The sequence below is a fragment of the Pongo pygmaeus genome, chromosome 23 (assembly GCF_028885625.2).
Source record: "Pongo pygmaeus isolate AG05252 chromosome 23, NHGRI_mPonPyg2-v2.0_pri, whole genome shotgun sequence".
NCBI lineage: Eukaryota > Metazoa > Chordata > Mammalia > Primates > Hominidae > Pongo > Pongo pygmaeus.
Window position 1 is genome coordinate 41,546,424 of NC_085931.1, and position 18,098 is coordinate 41,564,521.

Genomic DNA, 18,098 nt, shown 5'->3' on the forward strand with positions numbered 1-18,098 from the left:
CTTGCCCCCTGAGACTGGGCCTGAGAAAGCCACAGGCCCCTCCCATTTTGGGGAGACTGGTTGTGGCAGGTCTCAGGCCAGGCTAGAGAGAAAGTGAAGGGGAACTACAGGGGATCCCTCTGCACTGGGCTTTGAGGGGCCCATTAGCTGGGTTTGATCCTCCCTCCAGGAGGGACTGTTGGGGTGTGTTTGGCCCTGAGGAGCAGGAAGCTGCTGAATCCTGCTCAAATGAAAGGATATTTGCTAAGCCAGGCACAGTGGCTCACGCCTGTAATCCCAACACTTTGGGAGGCAGAGGCGGGCGGATCACTTGAGGTCAGGAGTTCGAGATCAGCCTGCGCAACATGGTGAAACCCTGTCTCCACTAAAAATACAAAAATTGGGTGTGGTGGCAGGTGCTTGTAATCCCAGCTACTGAGGAGTCTGAGGCAGGAGGATCACTTGAACCCAGGAGGTGGAGGTTGCCATGAGCCGAGATTGCACCACTGCACTCCAGCCTGGGCAACACAGCGAGACTCTGTCTCAAAAAAAAAAAAAAAAAGATACTTGCTGAAGAGACCCAGCCTGCCAAACTCAGGGGCAGCCAAGGGAGGTAGTGAAATGGAAGTTGGAGCTCAGAGCTCCCTCACTCCACTGCCCTCAGATCTTCTCTGCCTCTTCCCCATCAGTCAGCTGCTTCTGGGCATGGTCTTGGCAGAGACTTGGCCCCCTTCCAGTTCAAGCTCCCTCTTACTTTCTCAGATTGTGTCCCACGCCACTGAGTCTCTGGGACATTGGGTCAGATGTCTAGTCTGGCACAATTGGCAGGAATCCTCAGAAACAGTGTGGGTGAGGGGACAGTCATGTTGGATGCATGGCCTGGTAACGGTAAGAGTCTAACCAACAGAGGCCCTCCATCTGGGACTGGGAGGCAGGTCTACGTCACGCCTGCATTTAGATCTCTAATGGCTCCAGACAAGCCCCTTCCGCTCACTAAGCCTGTTTCTTAACACAGCCGTGGGATGGTGCTTTGGTTTACATAGCACGCGATCCCATCATAGATCACGCATGGGGAAACTGAGGCCCCAGGAGTGATCTGCTGGCACATGCAGCCACAAGAGGAGAGGCGCGTCCCACAGCCTTGCAGCACGGTTGCCAGAAATCGATTCTCTGCCCCCATCCCACCCCCACCCCCCCATCCCACAAAGCCTCTCTGCATCACCTTCCCACAGCAGCAGCCTGGGCCTCCAAAGGGCACATTCAGATTTGAGGGATTTGGGGAGTTTGTGGGCAAGGGCAGACTACTATGGGCTTTTGGGTGGACCCCAAGGGAATGCAAAGAAGCCCCCTGCCACTCTCCATGAATGGAGGTGAATGCCCTAGCCCCCCATTCTTCCACGTGGGAATATCCTCTTGAGAGTCCTGCTGGCTGTTGGTCAAGGCAGGTTAAAAGGTGAGGCTTAAAGTAGCCAGGAGTAGTGGCTCCCGCCTGTAATTCTAGCAACTTGGGAGGCTGAGGCAAGAGGATCAATTGAGCTCAAGAACTGGAGGCTGCAATGAGCTATGATCACACCACTGCACTGTACTCCAGCCTTGGGGAAAGAGCAAGACCCTGTCTCAAAAAAAAATAAAAAAAGCTTTGGGAGGCCGAGGCAGGTGAATCACAAGGTCAGGAGTTCAAGACTAGCCTGGCCAAGATGGTGAGCCCCTGTCTGTACTAAACTACAAAAATTAGCTGGGCGTGGTGGTAGGCCCCTGTAATCCCAGATACTCAGGAGGCTGAGGGAGGAGAATTGCTTGAACCCAGGCGGCAGAGATTGCAGTGAGCCTAGATTGTGCCACTGCACTCCAGCCTGGGTGACAGAGTGAGACTCCATCTTAAAAAAAAAAAAAAAAAAAAAAGTTGAGGCCCTAGAGCCACACGGAGACCAGGTCCAAACCTCCTGCCACCATTCAAGCTGCGTGTCCCTGGCTCCTTGCTTTCTGCAGCTGACCAAACCCTCTCATCTGCAACTGGGATAATACAGCGCCTGCCTCCAGGAGGAACAGTAAGGAGTGGATGGGATGAAGCCCTCCACCCTGGCCACAGGTGGTGTCTGTGGGTGGCAGAGCTGAGATTCCCCCACCTTGGACCCCAGTGCCGACACTTGCCATTGTACCATGCCACCTCCCTGTCCCCTGAGACTGGGCCTGAGGAAGCCACAGGCCCCTCCCATGTGCCTTGGCCCTTCTGGGCTCCCATGGAGGATGGTGCTGCTGGGTCACCTGCTTTGGGCTCTGTCCTTAGATTCCCTTCACCCCAAGGTGTGCCGTCCTCTCCATTCCACCAAGGCCTGTGCAGGCCTTGCTTGCTTAATCCATAGTCCTCAGAGCCACCCGTCACCAGGCAGGGCAGGTGGGAGCCGCTTCATGGTGGTCTTGGAGACAGATTTTCACCACCAACCACTCCCCATCAGCTCAGGTCTGAGAAGGTACAAGGTGTTTTTGTTTTGTAAAATTATTATTGTTGACCAGGTGTGGTGGTTCATGCCTGTAATCTGAGCACTTTGGGAGGCTGAGGCAGGGGATCACTTGAGGTCAGGAGTTTGAGACTAGCCAGGCCAACATGGCAAAACCCCATCTCTACTACAAATACAAAAATTAGCTGTAAATGGTGGTGGGCACCTGTAGTTCCAGCTACTTGGGAAGCTGAGACAGAAGAATTGATTGAACCTGGGAGTTGGAGGTTGCAGTGAGCCAAGATTGTGACATTGCATTCCAGCTTGGGTGACAGAGTGACTCTATCTTAAAAAAAAAATTTAAAAAATATATGTATATATATAAATTATTACTGTTGCCGAGCGAGGTGGCTCATGCCTGTAATCCCAGCACTTTGGGAGGCCGAGCTGGGTGGATCACCTGAGGTCAGGAGTTCAAGACCAGCCTGGCCAACATGGTGAAACCCCGTCTCTAGTAAAAATACAAAAATTAGCCAGGCATGATGGCAGGTACTTGGGAGGCTGAGGCAGGAGAATCACTTGAACCCAGGGTGGGGAGGGGGACAGAGGTTGCAATGAGCTGAGACTGTGCCATTGCACTCCAGCCTGGGTGACAAGAGTGAAACTCCATCTCAAAAAAATTATTACCGTTGTTGGTTTTTTCTTATTATTTTTTAATTAAATTAAAAAAATTTTTGGTCGGGTGCGGTGGCTCACGCCTGTAATGCCAGCACTTTGGGAGGCCAAGGCAGGTGGATCATAAGGTCAGGAGATCAAGACCATCCTGGCTAACACGGTGAAACCTCGTCTCTACTAAAAATACAAAAAATTAGCCGGGCGTGGTGGCGTGCGCCTGTAGTCCCAGCTACTCAGGATGAGGCAGGAGGATAGCGTGAACCCGGGAGGCAGAGCTTGTAGTGAGCTGAGATCGTGCCACTGCACTCACTCCAGCCTGGGCGACAGAGCGATACTCTGTCTAAAAAAAAAAAAAAATTTTTTGAGGCAGGGTCTTTGTCACCCAGGCTGGAGTGAAGTGGTACAATCTCAGCTCACTGCAGCCTCCATCTCCTGGGCTCAAGGGATCCTCCCTCCCAATCCCCTGAGTAGCTGGGACTACAGGCAGACACCACCATGCCAAGCTCATGTTTGTTTGTTGTTTGTTTTTGAGATGCAGTCTTGCTCTTTCGTCCAGGCTGGAGTGCAGTGGTGCAATTTCCTCCAGGCTGGAGTGCAGTGGTGTGATTTTGGCTCACTGCAACCTCTGCCTCCCGGGTTCAAGCGATTCCCCTGCCTCAGCCACCTGAGTAGCTGGGACTACAGGTGCCCACCACCACACGCAGCTAATTTTTGTAGTTTTAGTAGAGACGGGGTTTCACCATGTTGGCCAGGCTGTCTCCAACTCCTGACCTTAAGTGATCCGCCGGCCTCAGCCTCCTAAAGTGCTGGGATTACAGGCGTGAGCCTCTTCGGCCAGCCTCCCGGCTCATTTTTGTATTTTCTATAGACACGAGGTTTTGCCGTGTTGCCCAAGCTGGTCTCCAACTCCTGAGCTCAAGTGATCCTCATGCCTCAGCCTCCCAACGTGCTGGGACTACAGGCACTGTACCCAGCCTATTGTTTTTTACTAAAGGAAACTTACTAGAAAACTGACAAAATCCAGGCTGGGCGTGGTGGTTTACGCCTGTAATCCCAGAACTTCGGGAGGCCAGGGTGGGTGGGTCACCTGAGGTCAGGAGTTTGAGACCAACCTGACCAACATGGTGTCTCTACTAAAAATACAAAAATTAGCCGGGTTTGGTGGTGCACGCCTGTAATCCCAGCTACTCAGGAGGCTGAGGTAGGAGAATCACCTGAACCCAGGAGGCGGAGGTTGCAGTGAGCTGAGATTGTGCCATTGCACTCCAGCCTGGGCAACAAGAGCGAAACTCGGTCTTGGAAAACAAAAAAACCTGACAAAATCTCAAAGATAATTATAACCCTTAGGGGTCCCAGATTTCTCTTCCTCAGGAAATGGCAAGGGGGTGCGAGAGAGGGGCCGCCCGCTTTGGCTAGCTTAGTTTCCTTTCCACAACCCTTTCCGGAGAAACCCTACATGCCACCATTTTTTGGTCCTTGGCCTGGAAATTTCCCTATCTGCACCCCCTGCCCTGTAGCTTAGGCTATTCAGCAGAGATCTGCAGGCTCCAGCAGGCGTCGGACTTACAGAGGCAAATGTGACCATGTAAATTCCCAGGCCCACCCGTGGCAGAGAGCCTCTGATTCAGCAGGCCTCCTTTGAGGCTGGGAATTTTAAACCCGCGTCCCGTGATTGGGATGGGGATTGAGGGCTATATTCCGCACCTGGCCACCAGAGGGCGCAGCGGGCTGGGTTCAGCGGTCCCCCTTTGAGATCTTGTGTCTCAAGACAGGTTGCTGTCATCAAGGATTTGCTGGTTAGACAACAGGCAAGGGGTGAGCTGGGTCCTCTTGGGCAGGAGCCTAGTAGGAAGACCGACAACAGGAAAGAGGCTCACATCTGATACTGGGCACATGGCTGGGCCTTGGTCCTCGTGCTCCTGGACTTCAGAGCTCAGAGGGGCCAGGGCCTGGCCTAGCCTGGAATCTGGATGGACCTCTTCTGCCTTGGGGCGCGCCATTTACCCAATCCTGAGCTCAGAGAGCGTCTGTCGTTCTGGTGGGAAAACCGAGACCCAGACATTAACAAGGGCTCAGTGGCAACCGCTCTGCCTCCCAGCCCAGGGCTCTGTCTTGCCGGGGCTGGGGCACAGGGTGGACCCCAGGAAGTTCTGCTATGAGTCAGCTTCGAGTGCTCAGGGGACGGGACAGAGGCTGCTGGCCGGGGAAGGATGCCGGCCGGCGGTACCTACTTCCGCAGCAGTGGGTATCCCTGCCTCGTGATTCAGCTTCCCTCTGAGGGTCCCCAGGGGGCGCCGCCCTGGACTGGGAGGCTGGGGAGGATGCTGGGGCTACGGAGGGGCGATGGAGGTGCCTTAAGGGACCCTGTAATCCAGCTCTGCTGGATGCTGAGGTCCCACGAGATAATTGTGGCCAGAGATCAGGTGGGCGTAAGACTGGTCCTAGGATGGGGCTGTGGGCCCCTCCTCACTACCCTGCTTCTTGAAGATAGCCTGGGCGGCTGTGCGGGACACCCCAGTGTCTCCAGCAATGCGCGTTCATCTACATGGGGGGGCTCGCCTTGGCGCTGGGTGGGGAGAGACCTGGTCCCCCCGGCGGCGAAGAGAGGCTGACCACGCCAGCTCGGGGGGGCTCTACTGGGCAGATGCGCAGGCCCCGGGTGGAGGAGGGCTGATGGGGGAAATGCCCGGCCGATGGGGGAGGGGCCGTGAGCGGGAGGCGTTGGGGCGGGGCGAGACCTCCCTCCTGGGCCCGGGGGCGGGGCCTGGCCTGGGGCGGGGCCTGGCGGGGGTGCTCAGCCCAATTTTCCGTGTAGGGAGAGGGCGGCGGCGGTGCAGGGAGAGGCGGAGGCGGAGCCAAGAGCGCACCGCCGCGCCCGCAGTGCCGGGCCTGAGCTGGAGCCGGGCGTGAGTCGCAGCAGGAGCCGCAGCCGGAGTCACAGCCGCAGCCAGAGCCTCAGCCAGAGCCACAGCCAAAGCCTCAGAGAGCAGGAGTTGGAGCGCAGGCCCTGCTGGAACCGCGCCTAGCTCGCCGCCAGGCACCGGCCGGAGCACGGGCCGTGGTGTCAGCTCACTGCCCAGGCGCTGTGGGAGGCAGCGAACCCGCGACCCCCCGGGCCGGGCACCACCAGGCGCGGAGCCCAGATCGCCCCCCTGCCAGGCCTGGTCACGGCCAGAGCACGCAGGAGTTCCCAGGGTCTGGATCTGCGCGCACCCTAATGACCTGGGGACTGAAGAGAAAAAAGGAACGAGGATTTCATCTAAAAGCATAACGTGGATACTAGGCGAGGAAGAGAGTGGAGACCACCTGGCACGGGGCAGAGGTGCCTGGAGCCCACGCTTGAGCATCGGAGACCCTGGCATCCTAGCAGCCGCGACCTTGGCTCTGCACTGTCTGAGCTGGAAACACAGCTTAGCTTCTAGACATCGCTGGCACAGGCCTGGCACAAGTAAGCAGTGTTCTCACCTGTCTGAAACGGGACACGGGGTCGGAGGAACCAGGATCTAGCCTGGCCCCAAGCGGAACTCTCTGGTGGCTCAGAGGTCGTCACTGGGGAGCCCGCCTCCTGCCCTAGCCTCACTGGTGCGGATGTGCCGCTGCCCGCCGGAGCACCATGATGGCAGGATGACCTCAGCCGAAGTAGCAGCAGCAGCTGGTGGTGCTCAGGCGGCTGGGCCCCCCGAGTGGCCCCCTGGCAGCCCTCAGGCCCTCCGGCAGCCTGGCCGGGCCCGGGTGGCCATGGCAGCACTGGTGTGGCTGCTGGCGGGAGCCAGCATGTCAAGCCTCAACAAGTGGATCTTCACAGTGCACGGCTTTGGGCGGCCCCTGCTGCTGTCGGCCCTGCACATGCTGGTGGCAGCCCTGGCATGCCACCGGGGGGCACGGCGCCCCATGCCAGGCGGCACTCGCTGCCGAGTCCTACTGCTCAGTCTCACCTTTGGCACTTCTATGGCCTGCGGCAACGTGGGCCTAAGGGCTGTACCCCTGGACCTAGCACAACTGGTCACTACCACCACACCTCTGTTCACCCTGGCCCTGTCGGCACTGCTACTGGGCCGCCGCCACCACCCGCTTCAGTTGGCCGCCATGGGCCCGCTCTGCCTGGGGGCCGCTTGCAGCCTGGCTGGAGAGTTCCGGACACCCCCCACCGGCTGTGGCTTCCTGCTCGCAGCCACCTGCCTCCGCGGACTCAAGTCGGTTCAGCAAAGTAAGTGCCTGGGTGGCCAACTGAGAAGGTGGGGGTCCGGGTGGGTGCATGGCCTGGATGGCCCTGTGAGGGGTATGGCTGTTGTCCCATTTTACAAATGAGGAAACTGAGGTTCATGGCTGTGGAGGAAGCAGAACTGAGGCTCAGAGAGGGCCCACAGTTCAGTGAGTTCCAGGCCCCAAACTCAGGCTCTGGAGGCCCAACTCGTGTTTATTTGTTTATTTACTTATTTAGACAGGGTCTGGCTCTGTCGCCCAGGCTGGAGTGGTGAGATCTCAGCTCACTACAGCCTCCGCATCCTGGGTTCAAGCGATTCTTCTGCCTCAGCCTCCCAAGTTAGTGGGACTACAGGTGCGCACCACCACGCTAAGCTAATTTTTGTATTTTTAGTAGAGACGGCATTTTACCATGTTGGCCAGGCTGGTCTTGAACTCCTGACCTCCCAAGGTGCTAGGATTTCAAGCATGAGCCACCCCACCTGGCCAGCTAATTTTTTTTTTTTTTTTTTGGTATAGATACAGGGTCTTGCTATGTTGCCCAGGTGGGTCTTGAACTCCTGGCCTCAGCGATCTTCCCACCTCAGCTTCCTGAAGTTCTGGAATTACAAACCAGTATTTAGTGATAGCCAGTGATCTATTCCTTGACTAGCCATTTATCTCACTGTATTGTTCCCATCTGATAGATGAAGAGGCTTGCGCTGGGCCCTGTGGCCAGTGAGCAGCAGAGGCAAGATCTAAACCCAGATAGTCGGACTCCATGCTTCCAAGAGATGTGGCCTAAGGCTTTGGACACAGGAAAGCCAGAAAGCATGGGCCAGGGAGAGAAAAGGAGGGTAAAGCCTTGAGCAGGGATTTGGAAGGTCAGGGGTCAGGCCTAAGTCTGGGGACGGCTGATGTTTACTGGGAGCTACAGTGTGACAGGCTTGGTGCTGAGTGTTGACCTTGAGTTGTCATGGCAACCACCAACTTTATCCCCATTTTACAGATGATGGGACTAAGACCCAGAGAAGTTCACGATTTGACAGGCCGGGCACGGTGTCTCATGCCTGTAATCCCAGCACTTTGGGAGGCTGAGGCGGGAGGACTCTTGAGGCCAGGAGTTCAAGACCACCGTGGCAAACATGGTGAAACCTGTATCTATTAAAAATACAAAAACTGGGGCCGGGCACGGTGCCTCATGCCTGTAATTCCAGCACTTTGGGAGGCTGAGGCGGATGGATCACGAGGTCAAGAGTTCAAGAACAGACTAACCAAGATGGTGAAACCCCATCTCTACTAAAAATACAAAAAAATTAACCGGGCACCATGGCAGGTGTCTGTAATCCCAGCTACTCAGGAGTCTGAGGCAGGAGAATAGCTTGAACCCGGGCGGCAGAGGTTGCAGTGAGCTGAGATCGCCCCACTGTACTCCAGCCTAGGCGACAGAGTGAGACTCCATCTCAAAAAAAAAAAAATTGGGCCCGGCGCGGTAGCTCACAGCTGTAATCCCAGCACTTTGGGAGGCCAAGGCAGGTGGATCACCTGAGGTCAGGAGTTCAAGACCAGCCTGGCCAACATGGGGAAACTCTGTCTCTACTGAAAATACAGAAATTAGCTGAGCGTGATGGTGGGTGCCTGTAATCCCAGCTACTCAGGAGGCTGAGGTGAGAGAATCGCTTGAACCCGGGAGGCAGAGGTTGCAGTGAGCTGAGATCGCGCTATTGCACTCCAGCCTGGGTAACAAGAGCGAAACTCTGTCTCAAAAAAAAAAAAAAAAAATTAGCCAGGCCTGGTGGCATGCACCTGTAATCCCAGCTACTGGGGAGGCTGAGGCATAAGAATTGCTTGAACCCGGGAGAGGGAGGTTGCAGTGAGCTGAGATCACACCACTGCACTCCAGCCTGGGCGACAGAATGAGACTCTGTCTCAAAAAAAAGAAAGAAGTTTGGCCCAGCACGGTGGCTCACACCTGTAATCCCAGCACTTTGGGAGGCTGAGTTGTATTGGGGGAAATTCAGCCAAATATCGGGCAAAATTCACCCCCGATATTTCACGTAGATTCTTTTCTATATTACCTAAGTGTCAGCCGGTCTGAGAAATAAAGGGACAGAGTACAAAGGAGAGAAATTTTAAAGCTGGGTGTCCAGGGGAGACATCACATGTCGGCAGATTCCGTGATGCCCCCTGAGCCATAAAACCAGCAAGTTTTGATTAGTGATTTTCAAAAGGGGAGGGAGTGTACGAATAGGGTGTGGGTCACAGAGGTCACGTGCTTCACAAGGTAATAGAATATCATAAGGCAAATGGAGGCAGGGCCAGATCACAGGAATTAAAATTGCTAATGAAGTTTCGGGCATGCATTGTCATTGATAACATCTTATCAAGAGACAGGGTTTGAGAGCAGACAACCGGTCTGACCAAAATTTATTAGGTGGGAATTTACTCGTCCTAATAAGCCTGGGAGCGCTACGGAAGACTGGGGCTTATTTCATCCCTACAGCTTTGACCATAAAAGATGGCCGCCCCCCGAAGCGGCCATTTTAGAGGCCTACCCTCAGGGATGCATTCTCTTTCTCAGGGATGTACCTTGCTGAGAAAAAGAATTCAGCGATATTTCTCCCATTTGCTTTTGAAAGAAGAGAAATATGGCTCTGTTCCGCCTGGCTCACCAGCAGTCAGAGTTTAAGGTTATCTCTCTTGTTCCCTGAACATTGCTGTTATCCTGTTCTTTTTTAAAGGTGTCCAGATTTCATATTGTTCAAACACACATGCTCTACAATTTGTGCAGTTAATGCAATCATCACAGGGTCCTGAGGCGACATACAGCCTCAGTTTACGAAGATGATGGGATTAAGAGATTAAAGTAAAGACAGGCAGAGGAAATCACAAGGGTATTGATTGGAGAAGTGATAAGTGTCCATGAAATCTTCACAATTTATGTTCAGAGATTGCAGTAAAGACAGGCGTAAGAAATTATAAAAGTATTAATTTGGGGAACTAATAAATGTCAACGAAATCTTCACAATCCATGTTCTTCTGCCATGGCTTCAGCCAGTCCCTCCGTTTAGGGTCCCTGACTTCCCGAAACAGAGGTGGGAGGATCACAAGGTCAGGAGATCAAGACCATCCTGGCCAACGTGGTGAAACCTTGTCTACTAAAAATACAAAAATTAGCTGGGCGTGGTGGCGTGTGCCTGTAATCTCCCCTACTCGGGAAGCTGAGGCAGGAGAATCACTTGAACCCAGGAGGCAGAGGTTGCAGTGAGCCAAGATCACGCCACTGCACTCCAGCCTAGGGACAGAGCTAGACTCCATCTCAAAAAGAAAAAGAACAAAGAAAGAAAGAAGTTCATGATTTGCCCAGAGGTCACAGGGTCCCTAATGACGTGAAGCATGGTCTATGTGACTCCAGATGCTGGCTCTGATGAAAGAGGGCAGCAGGGCTCTGGGCAGTTTAGGGCCGAGGCTCCAGGCCCAGACCCACTAGATCATTCTGCCTCAGGGCGAAGGCTGGCTTCCTGCCTTTCCTACTGAGGGGCATCTGAGTCACAGCCTCTACCCTCTCTCTGCCTCAACCCAAGGAGACATAGGGGAGGCCAGGGTGCCCACTCAGGGTGGGGAGGCCTGGGTTCCAGCCATACCTTTGCTCATATTTGCTGGGCAACCTTGGGCATATCAGGATTTTATCTGGGCCTCAGTTTCCTCATCTCAGTGGAGGAGAGTTGGAGTTGATGGAGTCCAAGGGGCCTCTTGCTCTCCCTTCGCCCTGAGATCCTGTGACCCAGGCCTGGGAGAAGGAAGTGGGCACACCAAGAGTGCTGGGCTGGGATTGATGACAGCCCATAGCCAGGGAAGATTGAAGTCAGAGTTCAGCCCTACCCTGGCATATTCAGAGCTGGGACACAGAGGCCCTGTCTCTATCCTCCCTGGCCCCAAGGGCAGGGCCAAAACCCAATTCTATTTTTTGCCCTCAGGTTACATGAGAGCTAGAGGCTGAGCACAGGCATGAGCTCTGGGCGTGAGTCTGCACTGGGAAACCTGACCTGTGGGCACCCCCGTGTAGGCCACAGGGCTGTGAAGGTCCTAACCTCAAGGCCCATGCTGCCCCTGCTGAGAAACAGTCAGTGCTTCTCACACTGGGACCCAGGCAGCCCCAGCCTGCAGGAGGGGCAATGGCCAGCCAGGCCTCAGGCACTTGGGCATGGAGTGGCATGTGCCTGGCATCGGGCTGCATCTTGACTCCTGCCAGCTCCCTCCTTCCCTCCCTCCCCAGTCTTAACTCCTGACCCCTGGGGAGGTTGAGTCCTTGCTCTGGGCTCCTGTGGCACCCTCTGCTCCCCTATCATGGTTCCAAATGCCATGGTATGATCACCACCTGGTTACCTGTCTGCTGCCTGCCAGACAGATTTGGGGCAACTCTGTGTTCCTGGAACCTAGCCCCAGGGCCTGACAGAGGGTACATACTTTGTAAATTATAATTTTTAAATTTTATTTTATTATTATTTTTTTTTTGAGACAATCTCTCTGCTGGAATGCAGCAGTGCAATCTTGGCTCATTGCAACCTCTGCCTCCTAGGTTCAAGCAATTCTTGTGCCTCAGCCTCCTGAGTAGCTGGGACTATAGGCTCACGCCACCGTCCTGGCTGATTTTTAATTTTTTTTTTTTTTTTTTTTTGTAGAAACAGGGGCTCACTATGTTGCCCAGGCTGGTCTCGAACCCCTGGCCTCAAGTGATCTTCCCTCCGGGCCTCCCAAAGTGCTGGAATTACAGGTGTGAGCCAACATGCCAATAGGTTTATTGATGGCTCTGACAGGCGAGCCAATCTCATAGACTGGTTGGGCTGCCTGGTTCAGGAGGGAGTTTGGGGGCTAGAGGCCCCACTAACAGAGATGGGAGCCCTGCAGAGACGGGGAGGAACAGACTTGAGCCAGGGCCTGAGATAGGTTTTTTTTGCTTGTTTGTTTGTTTGTTTATGAGAGGGTCTTGCTCTGTCATCCAGGCTGGAGTGCAGTGGCTCACCGTAGCCTTAATTTCCCAGGCTCGGGCAATCCTCCCACCTCAGCCTCCCCAGTAGCTAGGACTATAGGCGCTCCTCCATGCCCAGCTAACTTTTGTATTTTTTGTAGACATGGGGTTTCATCATGTTGCCCAGGCTGGTCTCCAACTCCTAGACTCAAGTGACTTACCCACCTCGGCCTAAAGTGCTGGGATTATGGGCATGAGCCACCACACCCAGCCTGAGATAGGTTTTGAACAAAAGGAGGTTTCTACTGCAAGAGGCGCCAGGAGAGGCACCAGGGCCAGATTCAGACTCAAGTGTACGTGGCTGATGCCAGCTTCATTCCTGAGAGCAGAGTTTGTGGGAGCAGAGGGCAAGTATCCAGAAAGAAGGCTGGGCACGGTGGCTCACGCCTGTAATCCCAGCACTTTGGGAAGCCAAGGCAGGCAGATCACTTGAGGTCAGGAGTTCCAGACCAGCCTGGCCAGCATGGTGAATCCCCGTCTCTACTAAAAATACAAAAAAATTAGCTGGGCATGCTGGTGCATGCCTGTAATCTCAGCTACTCGGGAGGCTGAGGTAGGAGAATCTCTTGAACCGGGGAGGCGGAGGTTGCAGTGAGCCGAGATATCACACCATTGCACCCTAGCCTGGGCGACAGAGTAAGACTCCATCTCAAAAAAAAAAAAGGGCCGGGTGCGGTGGCTCACACCGATAATCCCAGCACTTTGGGAGGCCAAGGCGGGCGGATCACGAGTTCAGGAGATCGAGACCATCCTGGCTAACATGGTGAAACCCCGTCTCTACTAAAAAATACAACAAATTAGCCGGGCGTGGTGGCAGGCACCTGTAGTCCCAGCTACTTGGGAGGCTGAGGCAGGAGAATGGCGTGAACCCGGGAGGCGGAGCTTGCAGTGAGCCCAGATAGCGCTACTGCACTCCAGCCTGGGCGACAGAGTGAGACTCCGTCTCAAAAAAAAAAAAAAAAAAAGTATCCAGAAAGAGGAGAGCCCAGGCAGCTGTTGGCAGGGCCAGCGACTTCTCTCCTTCCTGGGCCAGTTGTAGGCCCAGGGGGCCTGCACAAGGAAAGGGGTTATGCCATCCTCCTACCCACAGAAAGGGTGGGAAGTGGGGTGCCAGCCTGCTGAGCTTGCTCTCAGCTGGACACCCTCTGCATCACAGAGCAGGCGGACTCAACCCCTCTGAGCTCTCAGGCTGATGGGGGAGATGCACTCAGATATAGAGATCACGATGGCAAAAAAGAAGTTCTAGAGGTCAAAGTGGTCACAGGTGTTGGGGAGCGGTTGCTTCTTCCTGGGGAGCGCTGAGAAGGCTATCTAGGGGAAGAGACATGCAATGATGATGACAATAATGTAACCATGAGAGCAAACATTTGTTGGGGCCTCTCTAGGTGCCCACACCATGCCCAGCTCTTCATACTGAAGGAGGAGGAAAGGGTGATCTGGGAATGGGAAACAGGCCGTGCCAGGGCACAGGGTGTCAGCCAGCAGGAGCAGGGTGTGGGGATCATGCCAGCTGCCGGGGTGAGCCGGCATCAAGGGCATCACACAGGGCATCAGGCCCTGTGTTCAGCACCTCACATGTGAAGGGGCTGTTGCTACCCGAGTCACAGGACTCACAAGGAGACTGAGGCGTGGAGAGAGGGAGACAGTATCACACAGCCCGTGAAAGAGCAAAAGGGACAAGCCAATAGCAAGCAGACAGGGTTTAGAGAAGGGTCAGCTGTTGTCTGCATGTGGCAGAAACTTGGGCATGTTCCAATAGAAGGAGAGGTGGCAATGAGGCAGGACAAACAGGCTGACATTTTGGGGTCCCCAGGTAGAAGCCAGTCGCCGCCTCTGACAGCGAATCGCTGCCCTTTCCCTGGGCTGCAGGGAGGGGAGGTGGAGGATTGGGTGGGATGTACAATGGGTGTGAGGAGATGGGTGGGAAGGTTAGGACCTTCCTGCCTGGCTGCCTTGCAGAGAGTGAAATTTACCAAAGGTGAAGTTCACCTGAAAACCCAACCGCCTTCTTGTGATGGGACCTTTAACGTGCAAGCCACAGGTAGCTCATAACAGTGTTAACTTTCGAGCCTGCAAGCAGGAGGCATTCCGATTATCTGTTCATTTCTAGAAACGCTTGAGCCAGAGGGACTGTTTGTTGCCTAGAGAACAAAGCTAAAACATCAGAATGAAATTGAGAGAGAAATAAAATTTCCTATTCTAAGCATAGCCTATGAGTAAGCATCTCTGTGGTTTTTTGGAAAGTGTGTGTCAGAAAATGCATAGAGGCTCACAGAGGCCTGGGAGGGGACCTGTGTCGACTACTCATCTCTCTCCACTAGCTTGGCGAAGGCCCCATGCCATCATTGCCCTCATGCAAATAATGTTATTTCAGCCAGGCGCAATGGCTCACACCTGTAATCCCAGCACTTTGGGAGGCCAAAGTAAGCAGATTGCTTGAGTCTAGGAGTTTGAGACCAGCCTGGGTGAACCAGATGACGAAACCCCATCTCTACAAAAAATACAAAAATTTTCAGGGGTGATAGTGCATGCCTGTAGCCCCAGCTACTTGGGAGGCTGAGAAGGGAGGATCGCTTGAGCTCGGAAGACAGAGGTTACAGTAAGCTGACATCGTACCACTACACTCCAGCCTGGATAACAGAACCAGACCCTGTCTCAAATAATAATAATAATGTCATTTCACCTGGGCACCCCTTTGTGAATTGGCTGGTGGTGGCATGTGTACACGCAGGTACACACAGATACACAGTCACACATAGGCAAAGCAGCAAGATCCCCTCTTCCCTTGCAAAGTGAAAAGGTTTCCTCTTAGTCCTGGATTCGTCTTGACAAGCCACAGTATTAGCAGGAAAAAAAAGATGCTGATTATCAGTTATAAACAGTGAGTGAGAGCCAAGATCCCACAATGACCTTTTGTTCCCTTGTCACTCCAGTGGTCATAAGTGAATGAGGCAATGAATGGGTCACACTTTTGACCGAATTTATTATTTTCTTTTATAAATTCTTTTTTAATGCAAAGGCCCCCATGTAGCTAGTAAGTGGCAGAGCCGGGACCCTCTGCTGGCCTGCCGTTTCATGGTGGCTGGAACTGCAGTGTGGGAGTAATTAAGGGCTGCGGCGGGAAAGGTGGTTGGGGCCACTTGATGCAGAGTCTTCGAAGCTGGGTGAAGAACCTTGGGCTGGATGCACTGGCTCACGCCTGTAATCCCAGCACTTTGGGAGGCCGAGGTGGGAGGATCACCTGAGGTCAGGAGTTCGAGACCAGCCTGGCCAACATGGCGAAACCCCGTCTCTACTAAAAATACAAAAATTAGCCAGTTGTGCTGGTGCATGCCTGTGATCCCAGCTACTTGGGAGACTGAGGCAGGAGAATCACTTGAACCTGGGAGGCAGAAGTTGCAGCAAGCCGAGATCATTCCACTGCACTCCAGCCTGGGCAACAGAGCAAGACTCTGTCTCCAAAACGAAAAAGAAAAAAAAAAGAACCTAGGACCTTCAGGGCCAGGGCAGCCCCTGAAGATTTATTTTTATTTTTTAGAGACAGGGTCTTGCTCTGGTCATTGAGGTGGAGTGCAGTAGCATCATCATAGCTCACTGTAGCCTTCCTCTGGGCTCAAGTGATCCTCCTGCCTCAGCCTCTCAAAGTGCTGGGATTACAGGCATAAGCCACCGCACCTGACCGATTTTTTGTTTTTTTTTTAAGACAGGGTCTCGCTGTGTTGCCTAGGCTGGAGTGCAGTGGTGCAATCTTGACTCGCTGTAACCTCCACCTCCTGAGCTCAAGATCCTCCTGCCTCAGGCTCCTGAGTAGCTGGGACTACAGGCACGTGCCACCACTCCCAGCTAATATTTGTATTGTGTAGAGACAGGGTTTTATCACATTGCCCAGGCAGGTCTCAAACTCCTGGGCTCAAGCGATCCACCCTCCCAAAGTGCTGGGATTACAGGCATGAGCCACCACACCCAGCCTTTGTAATGTTTTTTGAGCCACTTAGTCTTCATGCTTATTGATCATTTAGATAGATATCCCAAGCAGATCATTGTTTCAGCTCCTGGGAGGCAATTTGAAGTAGCTGATAACAGACTTATTTATTTTAGTTTAGTTTTTTATATTTACTGAGCATTTCCCATTTAAGGGCTTTATGTATGCCGTCTTTTAAAATGTTTACAACAACCCATGATTAGGTTTTATTACCCAACTCTCCGGGTGAGGAAACTCAGGCTTACAGAGGTCAAGTGCCTCTCATGAGCCCAGGTCACAGCTACTCAGGGGTGGGCACAGGTCACAAACCCAGGTGGTCTGACTCCAACTGTTGACTGTCATGTTTCAGATGAGGAGCCACTATCCCTGCCCGAGGGGCCCGGGTAGGCTTCTTGGAGGATGGGCCATAGGGGTCATACTGGGGTGGCTGGAGGGGGTTGTGTCCTTCTGGGTGCTCATGGCGGTTGTCCTGTTGCAGGTGCCCTGCTGCAGGAGGAGAGGCTGGACGCGGTGACCCTGCTCTATGCCACCTCGCTGCCCAGCTTCTGCCTGCTGGCGGGTGCAGCCCTGGTGCTGGAGGCTGGCGTCGCCCCACCGCCCACTGCTGGTGACTCTCGCCTCTGGGCCTGCATCCTGCTCAGCTGCCTCCTGTCGGTTCTCTATAACCTGGCCAGCTTCTCCCTGCTGGCCCTCACCTCTGCCCTCACCGTCCACGTCCTGGGCAACCTCACCGTGGTGGGCAACCTCATCCTGTCCCGGCTGTTGTTTGGCAGCCGCCTCAGTGCCCTCAGCTACGTGGGCATCACACTGACTCTTTCAGGAATGTTCCTTTACCACAACTGCGAGTTCGTGGCCTCCTGGGCTGCCCGTCGGGGGCTGTGGCGGAGGGACCAGCCCAGCAAGGGTCTTTGAGACCTGGGGGATCTCAGGAGCCACCTGGGATGGCCCTGGCCTGAATCCAGCCTCTGCCGTGGCCATAGAAGGAATGGAGAACAGGGCTGGGCATGGTGGCTCACGCCTATAATCCCAGCACTTCCAGAGTCCAAGGTGGGTGGATCACCTGAGGCCAGGAGTTCGAGACCAGCCTGGCTAACATGGCAAAACCTCATCTCTACTAAAAATAGAAAAATTAGCTGGGCATGGTGGCGTGTGACTATAGTCCCAGCTACATGGGAGGCTGAGGTGGAAGGATCACTTGAGCCCTGGAGATCGAGGCTGCAATGAGCCAAGATCGCATGCTACTGCACTCCAGCCTGGGAGACGGAGCGAGACCCTGTCTCAAAAAAAAAAAAAGGAGAACTGGCAGTGACCTCTACTGGGGCCCATGGTAGGGAGGGGAGCCTTCTGGAAGGGCTGCCTTGGAGATTGGAATGGGGACTCCCAGGGAGACCTGCCTTCCATCCCTGCCACAGACTCTGCTCACCACTGGATGGTGGGTCCAAGCCTGGCACAGTCCCTGTGCTTGTCAGAGTCATTATTATGATTAATATCAATTACGATGCCAAAAATTGCTAGGCAAACTTTGAAGACCTCAACTTGTTACGATGATGATGATGATGATTCTTGGCGGTTACACAATCCTTCCTCCTGGCGGGGAGGCAGCTAGGAGGCCCAGCACGGGGGCTTCTATGCTGCTGGGCTCCCCTAGGGAGTTGGGGTAGTCTATGCCAACTCCAGGCAGCTGCTGTGGCCTCACCCCTGGGCCCCCCAGTTTTTGGTCATCCATCCTCAAATACACTATTTTTGCTTGTATGCCTGTGTCATTTGTTGGGGGTACAGAAGGGATATAGGGAGAGTTGTAGGCTTCCCACAC

The 18,098-nt window shown here is 54.1% G+C and overlaps 1 protein-coding gene across 5 annotated transcripts in view; it reads left to right on the forward strand.

Moving 5' to 3' along the window:
* The first annotated feature begins 5,388 nt into the window (after positions 1-5,388).
* The window catches only part of SLC35E4 (solute carrier family 35 member E4), a 30,338-nt gene continuing 17,628 nt past the window's right edge, over positions 5,389-18,098 (forward strand). For 2 of the 5 annotated variants that reach the window (XM_054470350.2, XM_054470349.2), the window contains exon 1: positions 5,925-7,299. In XM_054470350.2, coding sequence (XP_054326325.1) covers positions 6,681-7,299 — 619 coding nt within the window. In that variant the 5' untranslated portion in view covers positions 5,925-6,680. Of the gene's footprint in view, positions 5,516-5,880; positions 7,300-16,763; positions 18,036-18,098 lie in introns of those variants that run through there. The other 3 variants (XM_063663157.1, XM_054470348.2, XR_010125943.1) reach the window with 3 other exon arrangements.